At 36.9% G+C, this 19,686-nt stretch overlaps 1 protein-coding gene across 3 annotated transcripts in view; it reads left to right on the top strand.

Moving 5' to 3' along the window:
- Positions 1–19,686, top strand: part of SMG7 (SMG7 nonsense mediated mRNA decay factor) — a 113,915-nt gene that overhangs the window by 73,143 nt on the left and 21,086 nt on the right. For 2 of the 3 annotated variants that reach the window (XM_006872538.1, XM_006872537.1), the window contains exons 2-10: positions 1,542–1,573; positions 3,758–3,875; positions 5,582–5,714; positions 9,336–9,507; positions 10,703–10,774; positions 13,490–13,640; positions 14,023–14,158; positions 17,294–17,456; positions 17,808–17,964. In XM_006872538.1, the coding sequence (XP_006872600.1) occupies positions 1,542–1,573; positions 3,758–3,875; positions 5,582–5,714; positions 9,336–9,507; positions 10,703–10,774; positions 13,490–13,640; positions 14,023–14,158; positions 17,294–17,456; positions 17,808–17,964 (1,134 nt within the window). The remainder of the gene's footprint in view (positions 1–1,541; positions 1,574–3,757; positions 3,876–5,581; positions 5,715–9,335; positions 9,508–10,702; positions 10,775–13,489; positions 13,641–14,022; positions 14,159–17,293; positions 17,457–17,807; positions 17,965–19,686) is intronic. The other variant, XM_006872536.1, reaches the window with a different exon arrangement.

The following is a 19,686-nucleotide window of genomic DNA, read 5'->3' as shown; positions in this document are numbered from 1 at the left end:
CAGGGGAAGGCTGTTGAAACCCTTATAAATAGCAATGAAACAAAGTCTGATACAGTGCCACACGATAAAGCCCCTTAGGTTGAAAAGACACTCAAAATACAACTAAGAAAGAGCTGCCTCCTCAAAATAGAGTTGACCTTAATAATATGGATGAAGTAAGTTTTGAGGAGCATTTGCTGATGTGGTACAACTCACAATGAGAAGAAACTGCTGCAAACATCCATTAATAATCAGAATATGAAATGTGCAAAGTATGAATCAAGAAATTAGAAATTGTCAAAAATGAAGCCCAAGACTTAAAGATTAGTCTACTAAGGCAGTAGTGAGCTAAATAAACTGATTTTGGCCGTTTTTAATAGCACAATCATTTGGTCTGCTATTTTGGGAATTACATATTCAAAAGGGACAGCATAATGTATGTTGTCATAAAGAACATTACAAGATCTTTCTTGAAATATAGTGATATGATAATATACATCCATCTACAAAGGAGTATGGTGGTTATAGTTTTTTGAGCACTGGGACACGAACCATAAGGTCAGAGGTTCGAGCCCTCCAACTGCTCCACAGGAGAAAGAGGCTTTCTTTCTGTTCCTGCAAAGATTTATAGCCTCAGAAACTCTATTGTTATTGTTACTGTTAAGTGCCGTCAAGTCGGTTCCGACTCACAGCAGTCCTGTGTAGGTTTTCCAAAGAGTGGCTAGTGAGTTTGAACCACCAACCTTGAAGTTTAAACTGACCTTATGGTCGCGTGCATATCCTACAGCACCACACCAGGACTCACAGAAACCCTGTACATTAATAAGATTAAGAACCAACTTGATGACAATAATAATAACAGCACAAGGAAAGCCAGGCCTAAGTGGAATTCACAGGTAAGAGGCATAAAGCCTCTAGAGTTTTAACAAGAGAAAAAGAGAACAGTGTGAATATAGTTAGGTATTAGGATAAGCACTTGACCTCAAGGTCGATTGAACCACAAGGTCCGCAGTTCTAACTCGTCAGCCGCTCTTAGAAACCCTATACAGGGTCGCTATGAGCCAGAACCGATTTGATGGCAATTAAGAACAGCAGCATTTAATAAGTAAGTGGAAGTTGTTTTGTGGAATAAGTAAGTGAAAGGCTTTGTGAATGAGAAAGATAAACAGGAATCAGCAGCTTGAGGAGACTGGAAATTAGAAATAGTTACGGTGGTTGGTGAATTGTGAAACAGTGTGATTTCCTGGCTGCATTGAGGGAAGATGCTTTTATTTCATGAATATCAGTTAATGTTATCTTAAATAAATCAGATTTGGACATTAATAACAAGAAAGTGAGCTTTACTCAACAGAAGAGGTTACTGAAAACTGTACCATCTTTTTTGTAATGGTGTCTGTTAGGTGTTAAGACCTTGTGCTCTCCTGGGTGTAAAGCGAGTACAGCATGTCAGTGCTACTAGTATAGCTGCTATAAAACCTTATCGTGATAGATTTTGTTAAGGTTATTTATGTTGCTCAGGGCTAGTTTGTGTCTAAATGATGTTCTTTTTTTCCATTTTTCAGGCAGGCAGAAGTCCTGAAGGCTGACATGACAGGTACTGGCTGACTTGTCTGTTTTTTACTTATTTTATATTATTATTAAATTACCAGGCCTCTTTTCAGGAGCTTGGGTGATGAAAGCGGTTTGTGATTGGCTGCTAACCTAAGGGTTGGTGGTTCAAACCCACCCAGCAGCTCCATGGAAGAAAGACCTGGTGAACTGTTTCCATAAAGACTAAAGCCAAGAAAACTCTTGGAGCCCGTGTACTCAACAGCAGTGGGTTTGGTTTTTTTCTGTACTCTCTTTCTTATATTACGTGTAGTACTAAATACTGTCTTAGTTTCAAAAACAGACGATGATTCACTATCTGCTTTACATGTTCGTTGTTTTTATAGTTATGCAGCTTCACAGGTAACCTCATTGTAATCTTTCAAAGAAGCACGCACAAAAAGCATCTATGTTTCCTTAGTATAGCCCTGCAATTTTTCTGTTAACAACAGAATTTTCACCATCAGTATTAGTAAGTATAATCTGTATTATATGACAAGTATAGTGCACAGAGTTAAACTACTACTGTGCCATTTACTTTTCTATAAGTATTGAACATCCCCACTAAGGTGGCTTTGGGATTTTTTATAGGGATATTTGCCCAGAGAAATCAAATATTAAGTATACTTGTTTAAATGATAATCTATTCATGTTGTTGTTGTGAAGTGCCTTAGAGTCAGTTCCGACCCATAGCGACCCTGTGTAGGGTTTCCAAGGAGCAGCTGGTGAGCTTGAATGCCGACCTTTCAGTTCAAACAGCTCTGCAGTCTGACGCATTAACCCACAGCGCCACACCAGGACTCTGCTAGGTCAGAATTAATGATCCCTTACAGTCCCTTTCCTGAACTGAAACAAATGAATTAAATGAATTGAAGCAAAGTTAAATAAATCCATAAGTAGATTTACTTAGTGATTAAGAATTGATAAGGAATCAAGTAAATACTGTGCTGTAGATTTAACTGGGAAACAAACCCTTGACCATTAATACAAATATCTAGGAGAGCCTCTGAGCAGAGTAGGATCCTGGTAGCTGTAGATATTAATAGTAAGTCTGTAGCATGGGGAAGATTGTACATTGTGCAGCAGCAGAACCCTAATGCAACCACATAGCATAACTAGCTATGGAAAAATAAATTTAAAATTCCAGTAATAGGTTCTTCTGCGGAACAGCTCACTGTCAATTATTGCACCCATAAGCTCAGTAATGAAGAAGGTTACTTTGCCTTACAGAATTCGGGCACACAGTATGGCCCCAAATTGAAATGAACATGTAGTCATAGCCCAACTTCTAGCTTGGCTCTGATTTCACCTTGTCCTTATCTGACCTCTTGAGCAGATTAATCATTGTCTTTTATAAGCCGCCCTCCTTTTTAATTAAATGGTCAGTGTGGATTGCTCACAAAAGTTTCATGGAAAGCAGTCTACCCACCAATCCCAACCCACTGCCATTGAGTCGATTCCAACTAATAGTGACCCTACATGGAGTTTCTGAGTCTGTAAATCTATGGGAGCAGACAACCTCATCGTTCCCCTGCAGAGCAGCTTGTGGGTTTGAATCGTGGACTTTGAGGTTAGCAGCTCAATGCATAGCCCATAGAGTCAGAAAGCAGTCTACCAGTCGTTAAACTGTAAGTGCCTATGTGAGAATGATTCAGAATAAAAAGAAAAGATTTGCTTTGGACAACAAGGTATGGTTATAAGTACACAGACCAAATTTGGCACTTGCTCATCAAATATTAGGCATATGACTTCCTGTGATGTTGTTTTTTAAGTGCTGTCAAGTCAGTTTCAACTCACAGTGACCCTGTATAGGGTTTCTGGGGAGCCTGTGGTTAGCAGCCCTGTGCTTATCCTACAGTGCCACCACAGGATTCTCCTGAGATAGAAGAGGCAGAAATCCAAACCAAATGCACAGGATAAACCATTTTTGGGTTTTTTTTTTTTCTTTTTCTTTTTTAAAAATCTCTTTGTATGTCTTGTATCTTGGTGTTATATCATCGCTAAAGGAAAACAAATGCACCAGCATTTAAAACTATGTTTTAGTTGGTATCCAAAAGGTGAACATCACTTAAAATTTCTGTAGTATATACTTAAACAGGCTTTTCTTTGGAAAATGGAGAGGGAAAGAATGATTAGTGTGGTGTAATAATCTTGACTATCTATTTATCTACTGTTATTTTTTTAAACTCAGATTCTAAGCTGGGTCCAGCTGAGGTCTGGACATCTCGGCAGGCTCTGCAGGACCTGTACCAGAAAATGCTCGTTACTGATTTGGAATATGCTTTAGACAAGAAAGTAGAACAGGATCTGTAAGTATTATCACTTGAAAGTACTAGTAAGATTAAGAGTCTCACCAAGATTTTAGAAGAGAACAATTCAGTTGTTGTTTTTTTTTAAATTTATCTCAGAGTAAGCTTTTTCATCAAAAGAATTCCTAGTATTTGTGTTTTTAAACAAAATATTTGGTTATTGGTGTTTTCGGTTTTATTATTGAGGTAAGGAAAAATGTTCAAAGTTAAATCTTCTTAAGATTAATAGAACACTGTATCAGAAAACCAAATATGGATATCAAATACTGAGATTTGTATTTAGATTCTCTGTTCAGTCATGATTTTAAAAAAATTTAAGAGTGATGTTTAGAAAAGTCTTTCTTTGCTAAATGTGATTCTGTAAATTTTTCCCAAAGAAAAATGTGTTTGCATTGTAGGAAAGTTCTTCCTTTAATCAAATAAATAGATGTTTTCTTTTTTTCCTCTAGTAAGATTAAAGAAAGATTTTATGTGTTTGGTCTATTCTACTTATTCTTTCTATGAGGGGTGAAATGGCAGATGACCAGATTCCCAAGTGAGTAAATAAATAACTTTAGTGGAAAGTTTTGCCTTATAAATTAAGACAAGAACTTTAGCCTAATGGAAGTTAAATCAATTCAGAATATTTCGTTTGGTTAATGCCCTATGTTGTGGTGAAGATAAGTTCCTACCTTCCACACCTTTTTTGGATGCTTTATATTTTTTTGGAGATCTAGTAATAGAGCTAAGTCACAACCAGTCACAATCCATATCTGTGATATTAGAGGATGTCATCAGTGATGCTGAGGGAGTAATTGTCTTTCTAAATCATTAAAAGACCCAATGTTCTAGAGTCCCAAAAATTGACATGATAAAGAATTAGATACTTTCCAGGTAGGTTCTGTATTTGTTTTCTTTAATCAAGTCAGTAATCTCTTCCTTCATCCTAGTTCTGGAATTTGTCTTTGCCTTTGTCTTGTTTTCTCTGATTTCCAAGTTAGAGAGTAACTGTATTTTATCTAACTGGATTTAAACTGATTCTCTAAATTGCTTGATTAATGCATTCCATAGCAGGATTTTAGGATACCACATTTTTTCATTGTGTTGTGTTTATTGTAGTCAAAATGGAAATGTGGTTTGTATTTCAGATTCTAAAGAAAATATTAATCCCAAGAGAAATAATCAAACTACTAAATAGAAGTAGAACAGGGTGCTGTGGGAAATACCTTTTAGGGAAATGAAACTTAAAAGAGATGATTTACAGTTAGCACAAAAAAAGAAAAATGCCCTTTTTCCCCCCTCCTATGAAGCTCATTTGATATAGAGTACAGGTAATATGTTTTGGCACAATGTGTTAAAATTTGCTAATAGCTTATTTTTATTTTGCTCTGACCCCTTTTATTCTGATTTTGTACTGAAATTCCTAAATAGGCTCTAACTCTAGTAGCTCTAAAAGATTAATAGCTGAAGCTACAATGTGATTATTCAAACATTTGGTAAGTGTTTTACTAAGGTCAGTTGGATTCTATTGCATGTCTATAATTTTGTTCAGAAGGGAGCAAAAAAGTTATGTAAATAAGTAAATGACTTTAATGCAGGCATATTGTCATAACTATAATTATAACAAATAGTTCTTTCTTGTTCTCAGGGGGATCAGTGTCTGCCCAGTGAGTCACTGCTATACCAAATAGAATTCTGTACCAAATAGAATTACATTTTGTTTTCAGCTGGAATCATGCCTTTAAGAATCAGATCACAACACTACAAGGCCAGGCAAAGAATCGAGCAAACCCAAATCGGAGTGAAGTTCAGGCAAATCTTTCTCTGTTCCTAGAGGCAGCTAGTGGCTTCTATACTCAGGTGAGCTCTGCGTTGTATACCAAGTTTCTTAAAACTAGTGATGAAGATTTCTGCTCTTTGTATGTACTACTCTGTGGACCTTCTAGGAGTAGTTGACCTTTTATAATTCCAAAATAATTTAAATGTCCCCAATTTTTTTACATAGGACCTCTAAAAGTAAGTTACAATAAAGACTCTGCTTCTAAAATGGTTGATGTTTTTGTTTACAGATTTTAGCTGTATCTGTGACTAGAAAAAGGATTATGAGAGGAACACTTTAGTGAAACAGCAAAGATAGTTCCAAATAGTACTAGAGCAAATACGAATTTATGAGTATGGATGTAGTCATTAGGGAAGAAGGTAGCAGCTATGTTGTACAGATAAGAAATATATGAACTTTCATGGTATTATTTATATAATAGGATTTATTTGAAGCTTGAAGTGTTGTTAAACTACCTTAGAGATGGCTTATCTTTTCCTCATTTTGAATAATCAAACTATTATTCATCTCTTTCCAAAGATGCTCCTTCTCCTTAGTTACATCGTAATATAAAATAAAATTGCTCCTCTACTATATATTTTTGTTTTTAAGTGCCATCAAGTCAGTTCTGACTCTTAGCAAGCCATATATAGGGTTTCCAAGAAGCAGCTGGTGGATTTGAACCGTCAGCCTCATGGTTAGCAATCCAGTTATGAAGCAAGGTAGAGGAATAAATAAATCTCATTTCTAACTGTGACATTTTCTTTACTGTATGAAGATTTTGTCATAAATCTCCATCTCATCCAGTTGTAATAGCATTTGTATTTAATATAATTTTGTGATTAAATTAGCATCTAATATTGGCAAGACAAGGTTTTTAAAGTCTTACACTGAAAGAAGTCTTTGGTCATTTCTTTCTGTGCTGCTCTTTGATCCTGGTTTCTTCTACTTTGCCTTTATTTTGACTTTATCATTTCTTTAAGTAAAGCCAAAGAATCTTTGTATTGGAAGATTGCTAATACTTAGCCTCCACCTTTTAGAGATTATATATTTTGTTTAGACTATAGCATTCATCATAGTTATCTCTTGGAAAAACTCAGGTATGGTTCTTAGTCTCAAAATTGATTTTCAAAATTATACCAAGTTAATAGTAATATAAATTAATATTTCAAGAAACAGGTTGATGAGCTACTAAATATCCGTAAAGCAAATGTAAAAGATTAATTCATGCTATAAACTCCAGACAAAACCCTACTACTGTATGTAACACATAATACTAGAGAAAGACAGTCATTGCCTTCAAGGAAAATATCCAGTCTCATGGAAAAGAGGGATACATTAATACATATGTTTTGTCTTTGCTGTTTTCTAATTACAAAAAATATTGTTAAGTGCTGTTGAGTCAGTCTGACTTAAAGCTACTCTGTATACAGTTTCTGAGGAGCAGCTGGTGACTTTGAACTGCTGACCTTAGGGTTCAAACTGACGTTGCTCTCCAGTGTTTATCCTCTAACACCACAGCAGGACTCCGCTTTGATATATGATAGTGGTGGTGGTTGTGTGCTGTGCAGTTGGTTTCAACTGATAGCGACCTTGTGTAGGGTTTCTGTGGCTGTTAATCTTTATGCAAAGTGGCAGTTCAAACCCACGAGCCACTCCTTGGAAACCCTATTATAGAGTCTATGAGTTGGAACCGACTCGATGGCACTGAACAAGAATAACAAATTTTTATAAGAGCAGAAAGCCTTATTTTTCTTTCATGGAGTGGCTAGTGAATTTGAACTGCTGACTTTGTGGTTTGTAGCTCACCCTGCTCGTAGTCAATTATGCAGCTAGGGCTTCTTACTTTAATATGTTGTTGTTGTTGTAGTTAAGTACCATTGCATCATTACCGACTCACAGTGACCCTGTATAGGGTTTCCAAGGAACTGCTGGTGAGCTGGAACCTCCAACCTTGTGCTTTAAAGAGACCTTGCAGTCCAGCACATTTTCCCACAGCGCCACACCAGGACACCACTTTCTAACATACAGACTTGCAATATTTTTGTACTTTTTTATATAGTTGAGATGATAATGTCTATACAATCTTATATCTGCTTTATAAACATTATTATGTAAGCATTTCTTTATATTGTTAAAACAGTTTGATAAGCATCATTGTATAAAAATCATTTTCTCTAATATTGGATTATTTTCCAAAGACCAGTTCTTCAAGTGGAATCATTGGATTGGTGAAAATAATACACATAGTATTAAGTTGTTTTCCTAAAAGACCATTTATCTTTCCACCAGCAAATGCATGTCTATTGTGCACTTGCCAGGGTTAAGTATTTTGAATAAAAGTGAATAGATGAGTGAGTGAATAACTTATACTTGCTAAGTGGAAAATGATTTTTCATTTATATTTTAATGTCTGGATTACTAGGTACATTATGCTTATTTCATTAGAGACTTACATTTCCTTTTTACATAAATCATGACTCATTGACACTTACCATTTATCTCAGATCCCTAGTTTTTCCGTGATTTGTCTGAGTCCTATAAGCGGGGTTCAAAATGTTTGTGGAAAATGGAATTAAAAGATAATGGAAAATTTCCATGTACTTTTAAAACCCTTTACCATATATCTAAAAGGATATCATGCCTACTCCTTCACAGACCAACCCAAATGATATATTTGAGGTCCAGGCAATGACTAGGCCACATGAAGAACAGCACCTAACTGGCCACTGGATACCTCTCCCATTCATCCATGAAGTCGTGGTCTGACCATAGAGGGTGTGAGGCAATGGCCAGACAAAGTGAAGTTGCTGGCTGGGAGAAGGGAGGCTAGGCAAGGATCCAGAGGTGGTGGTGTGGGGTACAGTAAGGGTGAGAGAGGAAGAGGGGACAGTCTAGGACTGTAAGACTGGGACAAATGGAGGACAAGTAGTGTCCCTGCCCAGGACAAGCAGTGGGTGGCAGCAGGTGGAAGATGAGCAGAGTCTTTGCTCAAAGTGGGAGTTGTTGGAAAACAAGTGACACCCAGCTACCACTGCCAATTTCCTTGGGTTTCACAGTGATGAGGAAAGGGTGCCCGCTGCTATACACACATCCCAAGATGCACCAAGGGTGCCCTACAGGTGGTGAGTGACTGTGGAGGAGGGGACACTCACTGGAGACAGGACCCCTGACTCTCACTTAATGCCAATTTCACACAACAGCCTGCTCTTTGGAACCAAACCATGTTGATAAATGAGGCGTGAGTGTGTTTGAGTTTTTCTAAGTCATGTTTTTGTAAACTCTTTCTTCAGTTTTCTTTTATCCTTTTATTTAGAAATTTGAGGGTGTGTGGAAGTTAATATTTTTTGATGATATATTTTTATAATTGTCTTTATATAGATTGCTTTTTATCTTGAAAGGTTTTTTTAAAAAAATGATTCTTAACCTTACTTTATTATGTGACAAGTATGTCTACAATTTCAAAGAGTTTAGTTGACTAGTCATAAAACATTTATCTGTAAAATTATAAAAGTAAAAACCATTTTTATTGAGGGGACATGGTATTTGTAAAAGTATATTTAAGCAAGTGAATAACTTTTATTATAGCATGTCTTAACGTGTAGACTTTATTTACGGCTTATCTAGCTCATTAGTAAATCTTACATATGTTTTTCTTTTAGTTACTACAAGAGCTGTGTACAGTGTTTAATGTAGATTTACCATGCCGTGTGAAGTCTTCCCAACTGGGGATTATCAGCAATAAACAGACGCATACCAGCGCCATAGTGAAGCCACAGTCTAGCTCCTGTTCCTATATCTGCCAGCACTGCCTCGTCCACCTTGGAGACATTGGTGAGCTTTTGGTGTAAAGGAATGGAGAATTACATTCATCTTTTTCTTCTGAGTAGCCATAGAAAGAAGCTTTTCCTTTAAACATAGACACAAAATTTAAATTGTCATCATAGGAAATTCTTAAATGTATTTTAAGGAACTTAATTAACATCTCTCAGTGTTCTGGGATTGACAGAGGATCTTGAAGGAGTAACTTTCCTATTAAGATTTAAGTTTTACTCAGACAGTATGCAAAACTACTGTTGATCTAGATTGATGCTAAATAGCAAAAATGAAATCAAAACTTCAGCTTTCAAATTTTTTAAATTAAGTTTGTACTCTGTTGGAATTATATGGTTTATAAATTATTCCTATTATAACTAAATTGTCTGATTTTCTTCTTACCACATTAAATACTTACTTTTAATTTTGCTTTCTTTTAAAAATTAAGTTCAATTTTTATTTTATGTATTTTATCTAGGAATGTTATTTAACTTATTTATTCTTGTTCATTCCTTAAGATAACCTCATAAGGTTGTAAAACAAATTAACTATAGGATTATGTTTTGACTGTCCTCAAATAGCAAGGAATGGAGAGCATTACTATTTTTAAGTTTGAAGATTTAGGTTTCTTGGTGTCATAAATCATTGGCTTCATGAGGGGTCACATCAAAGTAAGCACTGAGTTCTGCAGTGAGATTCAATGAGCAGTATGCCTAGGTTGGTTTTGCTTTAAATGTATTATTTGCACACACATGCATAATGTTGCAATAGATAGGCATTTTTCAAAATCACTCTATAAGATATTGAAGAAATACATAATTTTCAGATCATATTGTATAGTGTTTTTTGTTTTGTTTTGTTTTTAAGTGGCATATAACTCACCCCTTCTTGTGGGCCGGCTCCAGCTCACCAGCATAGTCCATAGTGGGAGCTGGTGATGCATGACACTGGAGGACCTGAAAATGGGGGCTAGGTAAGCTTTAAAATTGGTTCCATGCTGAATGTCCCAAGTAGGGAAGGCCAGATGGACACTTCACACATAATCCTACAGTTAATTTGTTTTAAAGTATTTGATTTCTGTCTTTAACCTTAAATTAATTGTAATGTCTTTATTATATTAGAATTTAAAATTATAGCCATTTTGGAAATACTCCCCTACTGGGGTTTTGTTGTTGTTGTTTTTTACGTTCAATTTTCTTTTTCCTTCTCTTAGCTCGATACAGAAACCAGACCAGCCAGGCAGAGTCCTACTATAGGCATGCAGCTCAGCTTGTCCCCTCCAATGGTGAGTGGGCCTGTCAACTTGCTTAAGGTTGTCTATGATGCTTTATAGCAATAGGAAAATCACTTATGGCTCATCTTTCAAGTTTCATGAAAGCAGTAAATGTTGTATTGAGTGTCATATTTTTCCTTTTATCTGTACATTCCAAAAGACCTGACATGTTTTTTAAAAAAACAAACAAACATGGCTTTTATTGTTAGTAAAACAGTATACAGGTAGCCCACAGATTATAAATGAGTTCTGTTCATAAGTCAGCTTTTAAATCAAATTTGTATTACAAGTTGGAACAGATTCCTAGAAAACCAAAACCTGCCATCAAGTCGTTCCCAACTCATAGTGACCCTTTATAGGGTTTCCAAGCCTATAAATCTTTATGGGAGCAGAAAGTCTCATCTTTCTCCCAAGAAATGACTGATGGGGTTGAACTGCCAACTTTGCTGTTCGCAGTCCAGTGGTTATTCTAATGTACCACCAGAGCTAATGTTAGAGGTTTGTCTTAGTATGTAGTATATAGTGTACCTTTCTGTGCATTAAAAAAAATATATTAAGAAACACTTCCAAATACACTAAAGCGTCTGTAACATAATAAAAGAAGTGGCAGTGAGTTGCACTGTTAATGCATGGTCAGTAGTTCGAATCCACCAGCCATTCCACTGGAGAAAAATGAGTTTTTCTGCTCCTGTAAGGAAAGCAGCCTCAGAAACCCTCCCCAGGGTGTCTAAGATTTGGAACAGACTCAACAACATACAGTAATAATAATGGTTTGCTGTACTTTACAAAGTAGCACCCACTTATTATTATGAACCATTGTGTGTACCTGGGACTTCTAAAATACAATAAACTGTATGGAGGTTGACTGTAGATTGTATGTCAAGTCAGACAGACCCAGGGACTGTCTATAAATTAATATCCTTAACAACAACAACAACAACAATGTTCCCGGGGAGTCCTGGTGTGATGCGGTGAATTAATGTGTTGGACTGCAAAGTCGATTTGAGCTGCCAGGCCAGTGGTTCAAGCTTACCAGCTGCGCCACAAAAACTCTATACAGGGTCGCTGTGTGTCGGAACCAGCTGGATGACACTTAACAACAATAGCAACATTCCCAGAGCCCTGGTGTGCTGCTTTAGGAAAAACACACTGGATTGCTAACTGCAAGGTCAGCAGTTCAAACCTACCAACCACTCCTTGGATACCCTATACAGGGTTGCAACCAACTGGACGACATTTAATAGCAACAATGTTACCTGTGATTCCTGGTGTGGTGATGTAGTAAAAACACTGAACTGCTAACTGCAAGGTCACTCTTTGCAATTCAAGCCCAGCAGCCACTCTTTGTAAACCCTACCCAGGGTCACTATGAGTGGATTCATAGTCAACAGCACTTAACGGTAATAGCAGTGTTACCTAAAATAGTTTCTACAAACTCTGGTTTCCTTAATTGCTTATAGAATAGTTCTCTCTCCTCTCTTTTTTATTACTTAAAATATAGTGCTTTTGTCTGCTCTGAAATGGGTGATAGGAGTGATTCCTTAACTAAGTAATTTGCAGCAGATATTTGGTGCTATGTCATTCTTGTTAAGCGCACATTGAAATTCCCTCAGACTTAACTGGGGTCCTGTGAGAGGGTCTAAAGCAGAAATGGCATGGCAGCCTGGCACACCGTTTGTTTTACATTGTCCTTGATTGCTTTCCCTTTTCAGTGGCAGAGTTGAGTACAGTCAGTCCCCAGGTTACAGATTTATCATGCTGTAGACAGCTCTGTTGTTGTTAAGTGCCGAGGAGTCAGTTCTAACTCTTAACGACCCTGTATGGGGTTTCTGAAAAGCGGCTGGTGAGTTTGAACTGCCGACCTTGTGGTTCAAACCAACCTTGCAGTCTAGTGCTTTATCCCACAGTGCCACACCAGGACTCCATGGACAGCTTTAATGTTATGTAAATTTACCCTGATTTAGAAAGGATTTCACCAACCCCTGCTCTGTTGAACCAACTCCTCTTTCACAACAAATTCTTCATCACAACCACCTTCTCCTGTTGCAGGTGCTGCTTTTAAGTCACTGAATTTGAGCCTTTTCTTTCACTGAAGCCAGGCTTTGAACCACTTCCTTCTGGTTAGGCCCCCTGCTGAGAATTCTCCTTTCCATCCTAGTTATACTAAATTATAGTCTAGAGTGCAAGGAGATTCCCCAGGTGGTTCTTACAGAGCCCTAAGTGATTCTCTTATGTGTACCTAGGGGTCTTGTTACAATGTAGATTCTGGCTTAGTATGACTAGGGTGGAAAGGCAAACGCTCAGCTCAGCAGGGGTCAAACTGAGATGAAAATGAAGCACTAAGGAAAGGCTAAATACTAATGGGCTTCAGAAAGATGGAAAAACACTGGATGTTTGAAATTATGTTTTGATTTTATTTTTCCATGAACTATTTTAAGGCCCTTAAGAACCATATGCACTTTTTAAATTAAGGACACACTTAAAAATGGGTCTTATTCATAACCCAGGGACTGCCTGCAGTGTAACAGACCATTTTGGCCCACCAAACAGAAAATAAGTGTGCCCTTTTATATTATGCCCATTTGTAATAAGGTAGAATCATGAGATTTCCTTTGTAAAATATTCCTCGTTATTAATTTGAGAATTTAACAACCGATAATTTTGAGTTCTGATATAGCAAGACTTGTGCATCTTGGATTACTTCATAATCTTTACTCTGTCCTCTAGGTCAGCCTTACAATCAGTTGGCTATTTTAGCTTCTTCCAAAGGAGACCATTTGACCACAATTTTCTACTACTGCAGAAGTATTGCTGTGAAGTTCCCTTTCCCAGCTGCCTCCACTAATCTACAAAAAGCACTTTCTAAAGCACTGGAAAGGTAGGGGTTAACTTCTTTTGAAGAGAATGTTGTATAGCCTCATACATATGCCCCTTAGATTTTCGTGTATATATCTAAAAACAAGTACCACTTACCTATGCTTCTCTTTTCTTATTTTTGCTTAATTTGTAAACATACAGGTAAGTCAGAATAAGTTTATTCATAGTCCCAGAATTCCCGCCAGCCAATATTTGATTTGCTCCTAGTAGATTTGCTGCTGAATATGACTAATCTTGAGTGGATTATAGTTACATGTGGAATCCTCTCCTTGTGTATCAGATGCTTACATAACTTGTTTCGGAAACTAAAACTTCCTTTAAAGATTTTAGCTATTTTGCTGCAAAAGATTGATGGAAGTTTGTTTTTTTTCTTTCCATTTTAGCCGGGATGAGGTGAAAACCAAATGGGGTGTTTCTGACTTCATCAAGACCTTTATTAAATTCCACGGTCATGTATACCTGAGTAAGAGCTTGGAGAAGTTGAGCCCTCTTCGAGAGAAATTGGAAGAACAGTTTAAGGTTAGATCTCAAAAATGAATTTTTTTATTTATTTATACTTATCAGTAAGTATAAGATTTGGAAGAAACGTGCTCCCAATTTTTATGTCATCACTTAACTGTGATTTAAACAGATGTATATGGATTCCTGGTATGGCGCTGTGAGTTCATGCACTGGACTTCAAAGTCAGTTTAAACCACAAGGTCAGCAGTTCAAGCTCACCAGCTGCTTTTCGGAAACCCTATACAGGGTCGCTGTGGGTCGGAACCAACTTGACAGCACTCAACAATAACAACAACATATGGAGTCCTGGTGTGGTGCTGTGTGTTAATGCGCTGGACTGCAAAGCTAGTTTGAACCACAAGGTCGGTGGTTCAAGCTTACCAGCTGTTCATCTGAAACCCTCTACAGGGTCTCTATGGGTCGGAACTGACTTGACTGCACTTAACATCCACAGCAATATGGAATCCTGGTGTGGTGCTGGAGGATAAGTACTGGACTGATAACCACAAGGTTGGTGGTTCAAATCCTCCAGCTGCTCCTTGGAAAACCTGTACCAGGGTCGCTAATCTAACTCAGCAACACTTAACAACAACATAGTGTATTTACCAGAAATATTGTGACAATATTTCAAAGTAAGGGGGAAAATGTCCTTAGCCCCTTTTTCAATTTTGAAGGTACTTATTTTGATGGCTTCTATATGGGAGTCTGGTGTGGCGCTGCGGGTTAATGCACTAGACTGAAAGGTCAATGGTACAAGCTCATCAGTCACTCCTCGGAATCCCTAAAAAAGGGCACCTATGAGTCGGAACCAGCTCAATGGCACTTAACAACAAATACAGGGTTGCTGTGAGTTGAAATGGACTCATTGGCACTTAACAACTGACAACATGTAGGAATTAACTAGTGGCACTATAAGATAAGCACTGGACTGCTGACCACAAGGTCAGCAATTCAAACCCATTAGCCACTCCATATCAGAAAGACGAAGCTTTCTGCTTACAGCCTTGGAAAACCTTACGGGGTTGCTATGAGTCAGAGTGACTCAGTGGCACCTAACAACATAAAGAAATTGAGATGCAAGGTGTTTTCCATCTATTAAAAGTGTCCTGTTTCTTAATCATATTTATTTAATTCAGTATTTTCCTTGACTGCTATTGAATATTTGAATAGCAAAATTAGAATCCAGTCTGACTTTATTCCCTAGGGGACCCTCTACTTAATGTAATACCATCTAAATTTTATGAAATTATAGTTGGTTAATTTCACATTTACTTCTAAAGGTGATAGGTTTTAGCATTTTAGTAATGGATTCATTCATTCATTCAACCTTCTTGAATTCTTTATACCTAGAGAGGATTGCTTTAAGTCCAAACCAAATTGATGGCACTTGACAACAACAAACACTATATACTTTCAAGTCTTGGTAAGGTACCATAGGATCAGCACTGGACTGCTAACCGCATGGTTGGCAGTTCAAACCCACCAGCTGCTCTTCAGAATCCCTATACAGGGTCACTGTGAGTCAGAACTGACTCCATGGCACATAACAACCACCATATCTCCAAGAGCCTAGAAAAGCACTGAACTTGCAATTAGCAGCCTGATGAGTAACCACTACGCTACCAGAGCTCCCTTCTTGGAGATATGGTGGTGATGATTATGTGTCGTGGAGTCGGTTCCAACTCATAGCAACCCTGTACAGGATTTCCGAGGCTGTGTATCTTTACAGGAGCAGAAAGCCTCATCTTTCCTGTGGAACAGCTGGTAGTTTTGAATTGCTGACCTGGAACTTAGCAGCCCAATTCGTGACCACTACGCTACCTGAGCTCCTTTCTTGGATATACAAGAGTATTCAAAACAAATGTTGCCTTCATGCATTTACATTATCATTTGTTAGAACTAGTCTCCACTTACATACATTAATACTTCTATAAGTACACCATGAAATTCTTTAAAGAGCTATTACTGTGTTCTATAGGATTTTACCATATTCTTTTTTTTGTGTGTTGTTCGTATGCTTTTACTTTTATTTGCATTTTATTTTAAGCTTAATTTACTCCCAAGCCAAAAGTTTTTGTTTCTTTAGTTTCTTCTGAGGTATCTTTTTCTTCTGTGCAACTTCCTTTTCTAGTTTAGGGACAATTGGTTCCTTTCAGTAAGGATTATCTCAGTATGTCAGGGGGAACTCATGTAGGGTTTCATCTAACCATGAGCTGTGTAAGTGTGGCAGTGCATCTTGGGGGCTTGGTTGACCTAGATATGCTCAATAACCAGAGAATTCACATCTAAATCAACATTGCTCTTTGCATTTTTTAAGCATGTACAGCAAAACTTCAACACTCTTTTTTGGCCACCAACCTTGTGTCCAACCCCACTCTTGGGCTGGTCACACCTACCAGTGCCACCATTGTAATGTGGGAATGGTACACATTGCTAATAAAGGAAAATGTCAGTGTGATACTTTGTAGAAACACCAATAACAGCTAATGATTAATATATCATTTACCCTGTTTTCCACAGTGTGTTCTTGCACATATCCTCTTTATAGTCAAGATTCTTTAAATACAAAGAGTCTTCAAAAAGTTCATAGAGAGAAAAAATAGACTTAAAAGATAATAGAATGTTTTTTGCAAACTTTATGTGTATGTCAAGCCTTTGAAAGAATTAACGTTTTATATAAATCTTGGAAGTCATGCTTTGTGTACCAAGAATTCAAAAAGTATTTTTTAAGTCTTTTTGTATGAAATGTTCCATTTCGTTATGTGCATTTACTTTCTAGGCTTTGGTCTCAATTTAATACTTTTATATATACATATCTCTGATAAAACAACCTCTATTGAATTAAGATGTACTAAATTATTGATATATCCTAAACCTGTTTTTCTTAGATTATATGTAAAAATATATGGTCTGCAGAAAATACTGTGAAAAATAACTCAGCTCTGTGGGGCTTAGTAGTTTGTGACTTAATACCTTTCAAGGCAAAAACTCAGCAAGAGAAACATCAGCCACATATAGCAGTTAAAATACTGGGATTGAGAGTGAACCTATTTATTTATCTGTGGCTCTAAATACAGACAGCCAGTTAAATTTTTGTGTCAAAGTGGGTCCTGTCCTTGATTATATATACGGTATTCCTATCTTCTTTTACAGAGATTGCTATTCCAAAAAGCTTTCAACTCTCAGCAGTTGGTGCATGTCACTGTCATTAACCTGTTTCAACTTCACCACCTTCGTGACTTTAGCAATGAAACAGAGCAACATAGTTATAGCCAAGATGAGCAGCTGTGTTGGACACAGTTGCTGGCCCTTTTTAGTGAGTATTATTAAATCATTAACTTTGTTCTACAAGATTTCTTTGAAAAAACATAAATCTTAGCCATTTTTATCATTGTAACAGAACACAGACAAAAAGATCCTGTATTTCTTAATATTAAATCAAGAAGCCTAAACTTCCAAGTTGCAGCCTGTTATTGGCTCATATCCTCTTATCAACCTTATCCATAACATATTTAGCATGTGAAAGAGTTTGCCTGTTTTGGAAAGGTATTTGTTATATGCAATATATTTGTTAAGTAACAGTCAACAGATGGCTCATACTGTTAGTTTAATTTTAGCTGGTACAGTTTCAGTGTCTTATATTTTCCGAATGCATTTTATCTTCAAGTGTCTTTTCTTGGCATCCTGTGCAAGTGTCCGCTCCAGAACGAGTCTCAGGAAGAGTCCTACAATGCCTACCCTCTTCCTGCGCTCAAGGTCTCCATGGACTGGCTGAGACTGAGACCCAGGGTTTTTCAGGAGGCAGTGGTGGATGAAAAACAGTAGTAAGTGTTGGAGAGTTTTCTTGTTCACTGGTGTGCTTTGTTTGCTTGGTGCTCATAGATACGTAAAACCTGCCCTCTAAAGCAACATTTGAACAATGGGAAACTTTGTAATTTTTGCTTACTCTGAAAATTGAACTGAAGACCTCTTTGTGTACTTTTCATTTGTTTATTTGAAAGGTCACAAGAGGCACAAGTTTTAAGGATTTGTGACTCTTTGTACCCTAGACCTTATTTCTAGTTGCCATCAGGGGAAAGGACGTTGTTCACATTTCAAAATGAAGTAGAAATAAAATCAGTTTGTTTTTTATTCATTCACAGTATGCCCCAGTTCTCTGTTTAGGAGTTGAAGGAAAAAGATTATAATTTTTATTTTTTCCATATTTTCTCTACTATTTGGTGTTACCTTACAGTAATATCCACTTCGTATTTTATTTTGTTTCTTCTGAGAGTAATATCCACTTTGAGTTATGTTGTTGTTTTTTTTTTTTTGAGTATAAAAGAGTAGAAGCTCTTTGGTCTCTTACCATTTTCTGTTTTCTCCATTCAGCTGGCAGTTCTTAGGAAATATTGATTTTACAAGACAAATGAAAACTTTCAGATTACCTTTGACTATAGGAATAAATACTTACATGAAGTTTTTGCAGTTATTAAAAGTTCCTCCTGTGCATATTTTGATGGTGGATATACTGGAATCTTTGAAATGTCTGCTTTGTGGCCCAGCCACATTTATCAAGATCACATCCTAGAACATAGTCTAACCATATTTAAAACACTGTAATCCCTCTTTCTCTTTTCTTCTCTCATTGTTGACATAATTGTGAATAGAGTGTAGCAGTACAACATAGCCTACCTTTTTGTGTCATTGTAGGTACTAATAAGTCATACAAATTTTCTGACATTGCTTTCTTGCACAAATTTTTCATTTTTTGACTCAGAAGCTATATGTAGTCTTCTGATCCTTTGGTGCTTTAAAACTCAACCTTATGTTTAGTTCAATAAATTGTACCAATAAAGCTATAAAATAAGCGTTCTGTATTCTTCCATTTGCTTATAGAGTTTTTCTTTTATTTATGAGCAGGGATTGATTTTGTTCCTGTATAGTGACCCTCAAGGCCCATTCTGTGCATTCACATTTCTTAGGGCGATGAGTATTCATCCTAAAGGAATAGTTTATTTACCAACATGTTTTCTTTGATTTGGTCATTCACTCTTCTCCCATTCTTCTTTCAGGTTTATCAGGACCTTTAGAATTATGCCCTTAGTTTAGTTTAGTGCTTCTAAACAGAAATGCCACTTAATAAACAAATTTATTTTCTTACAATTTAAGAGGCGAGAAGTCTGAATTCATGGTGCCGGCTCTAGAGAGAAGGCTTTTTGTCTGTGCCAACTCTGGAGCAGTCTTCATCTGGCTTGGTGTATCTCTCTTCCTCCATCTCTGCCGCTCTTGCTTGCTTGTTTAATCTCTTTTATGCCTCAAGAGAAATTTCACTTCCAACACACCCTACACTAATCTTGTGTCATTGACATAATTAAAAAAGCCCATTTTCAAATAGAATTATAGCCTCAACTATAGGGATTAGGATTTACAACAACCATTTTGCGGGGACACAGTTCAGTCCATAAGATGTCTTTGAAGTATTTCATTCTATCTTAAATTGTTTAAAATTAAGAAAGGTGTGCCACAGGGTTATATTCTTTCACCTTCCTTATTCAACCTGTATG

This window comes from Chrysochloris asiatica, unplaced genomic scaffold (genome assembly GCF_000296735.1).
Source record: "Chrysochloris asiatica unplaced genomic scaffold, ChrAsi1.0 scaffold00203, whole genome shotgun sequence".
Taxonomy (NCBI): domain Eukaryota; kingdom Metazoa; phylum Chordata; class Mammalia; order Afrosoricida; family Chrysochloridae; genus Chrysochloris; species Chrysochloris asiatica.
Note: the sequence above shows the minus strand (reverse complement) of the source record. Positions and strands in the feature narration are given on the sequence as shown.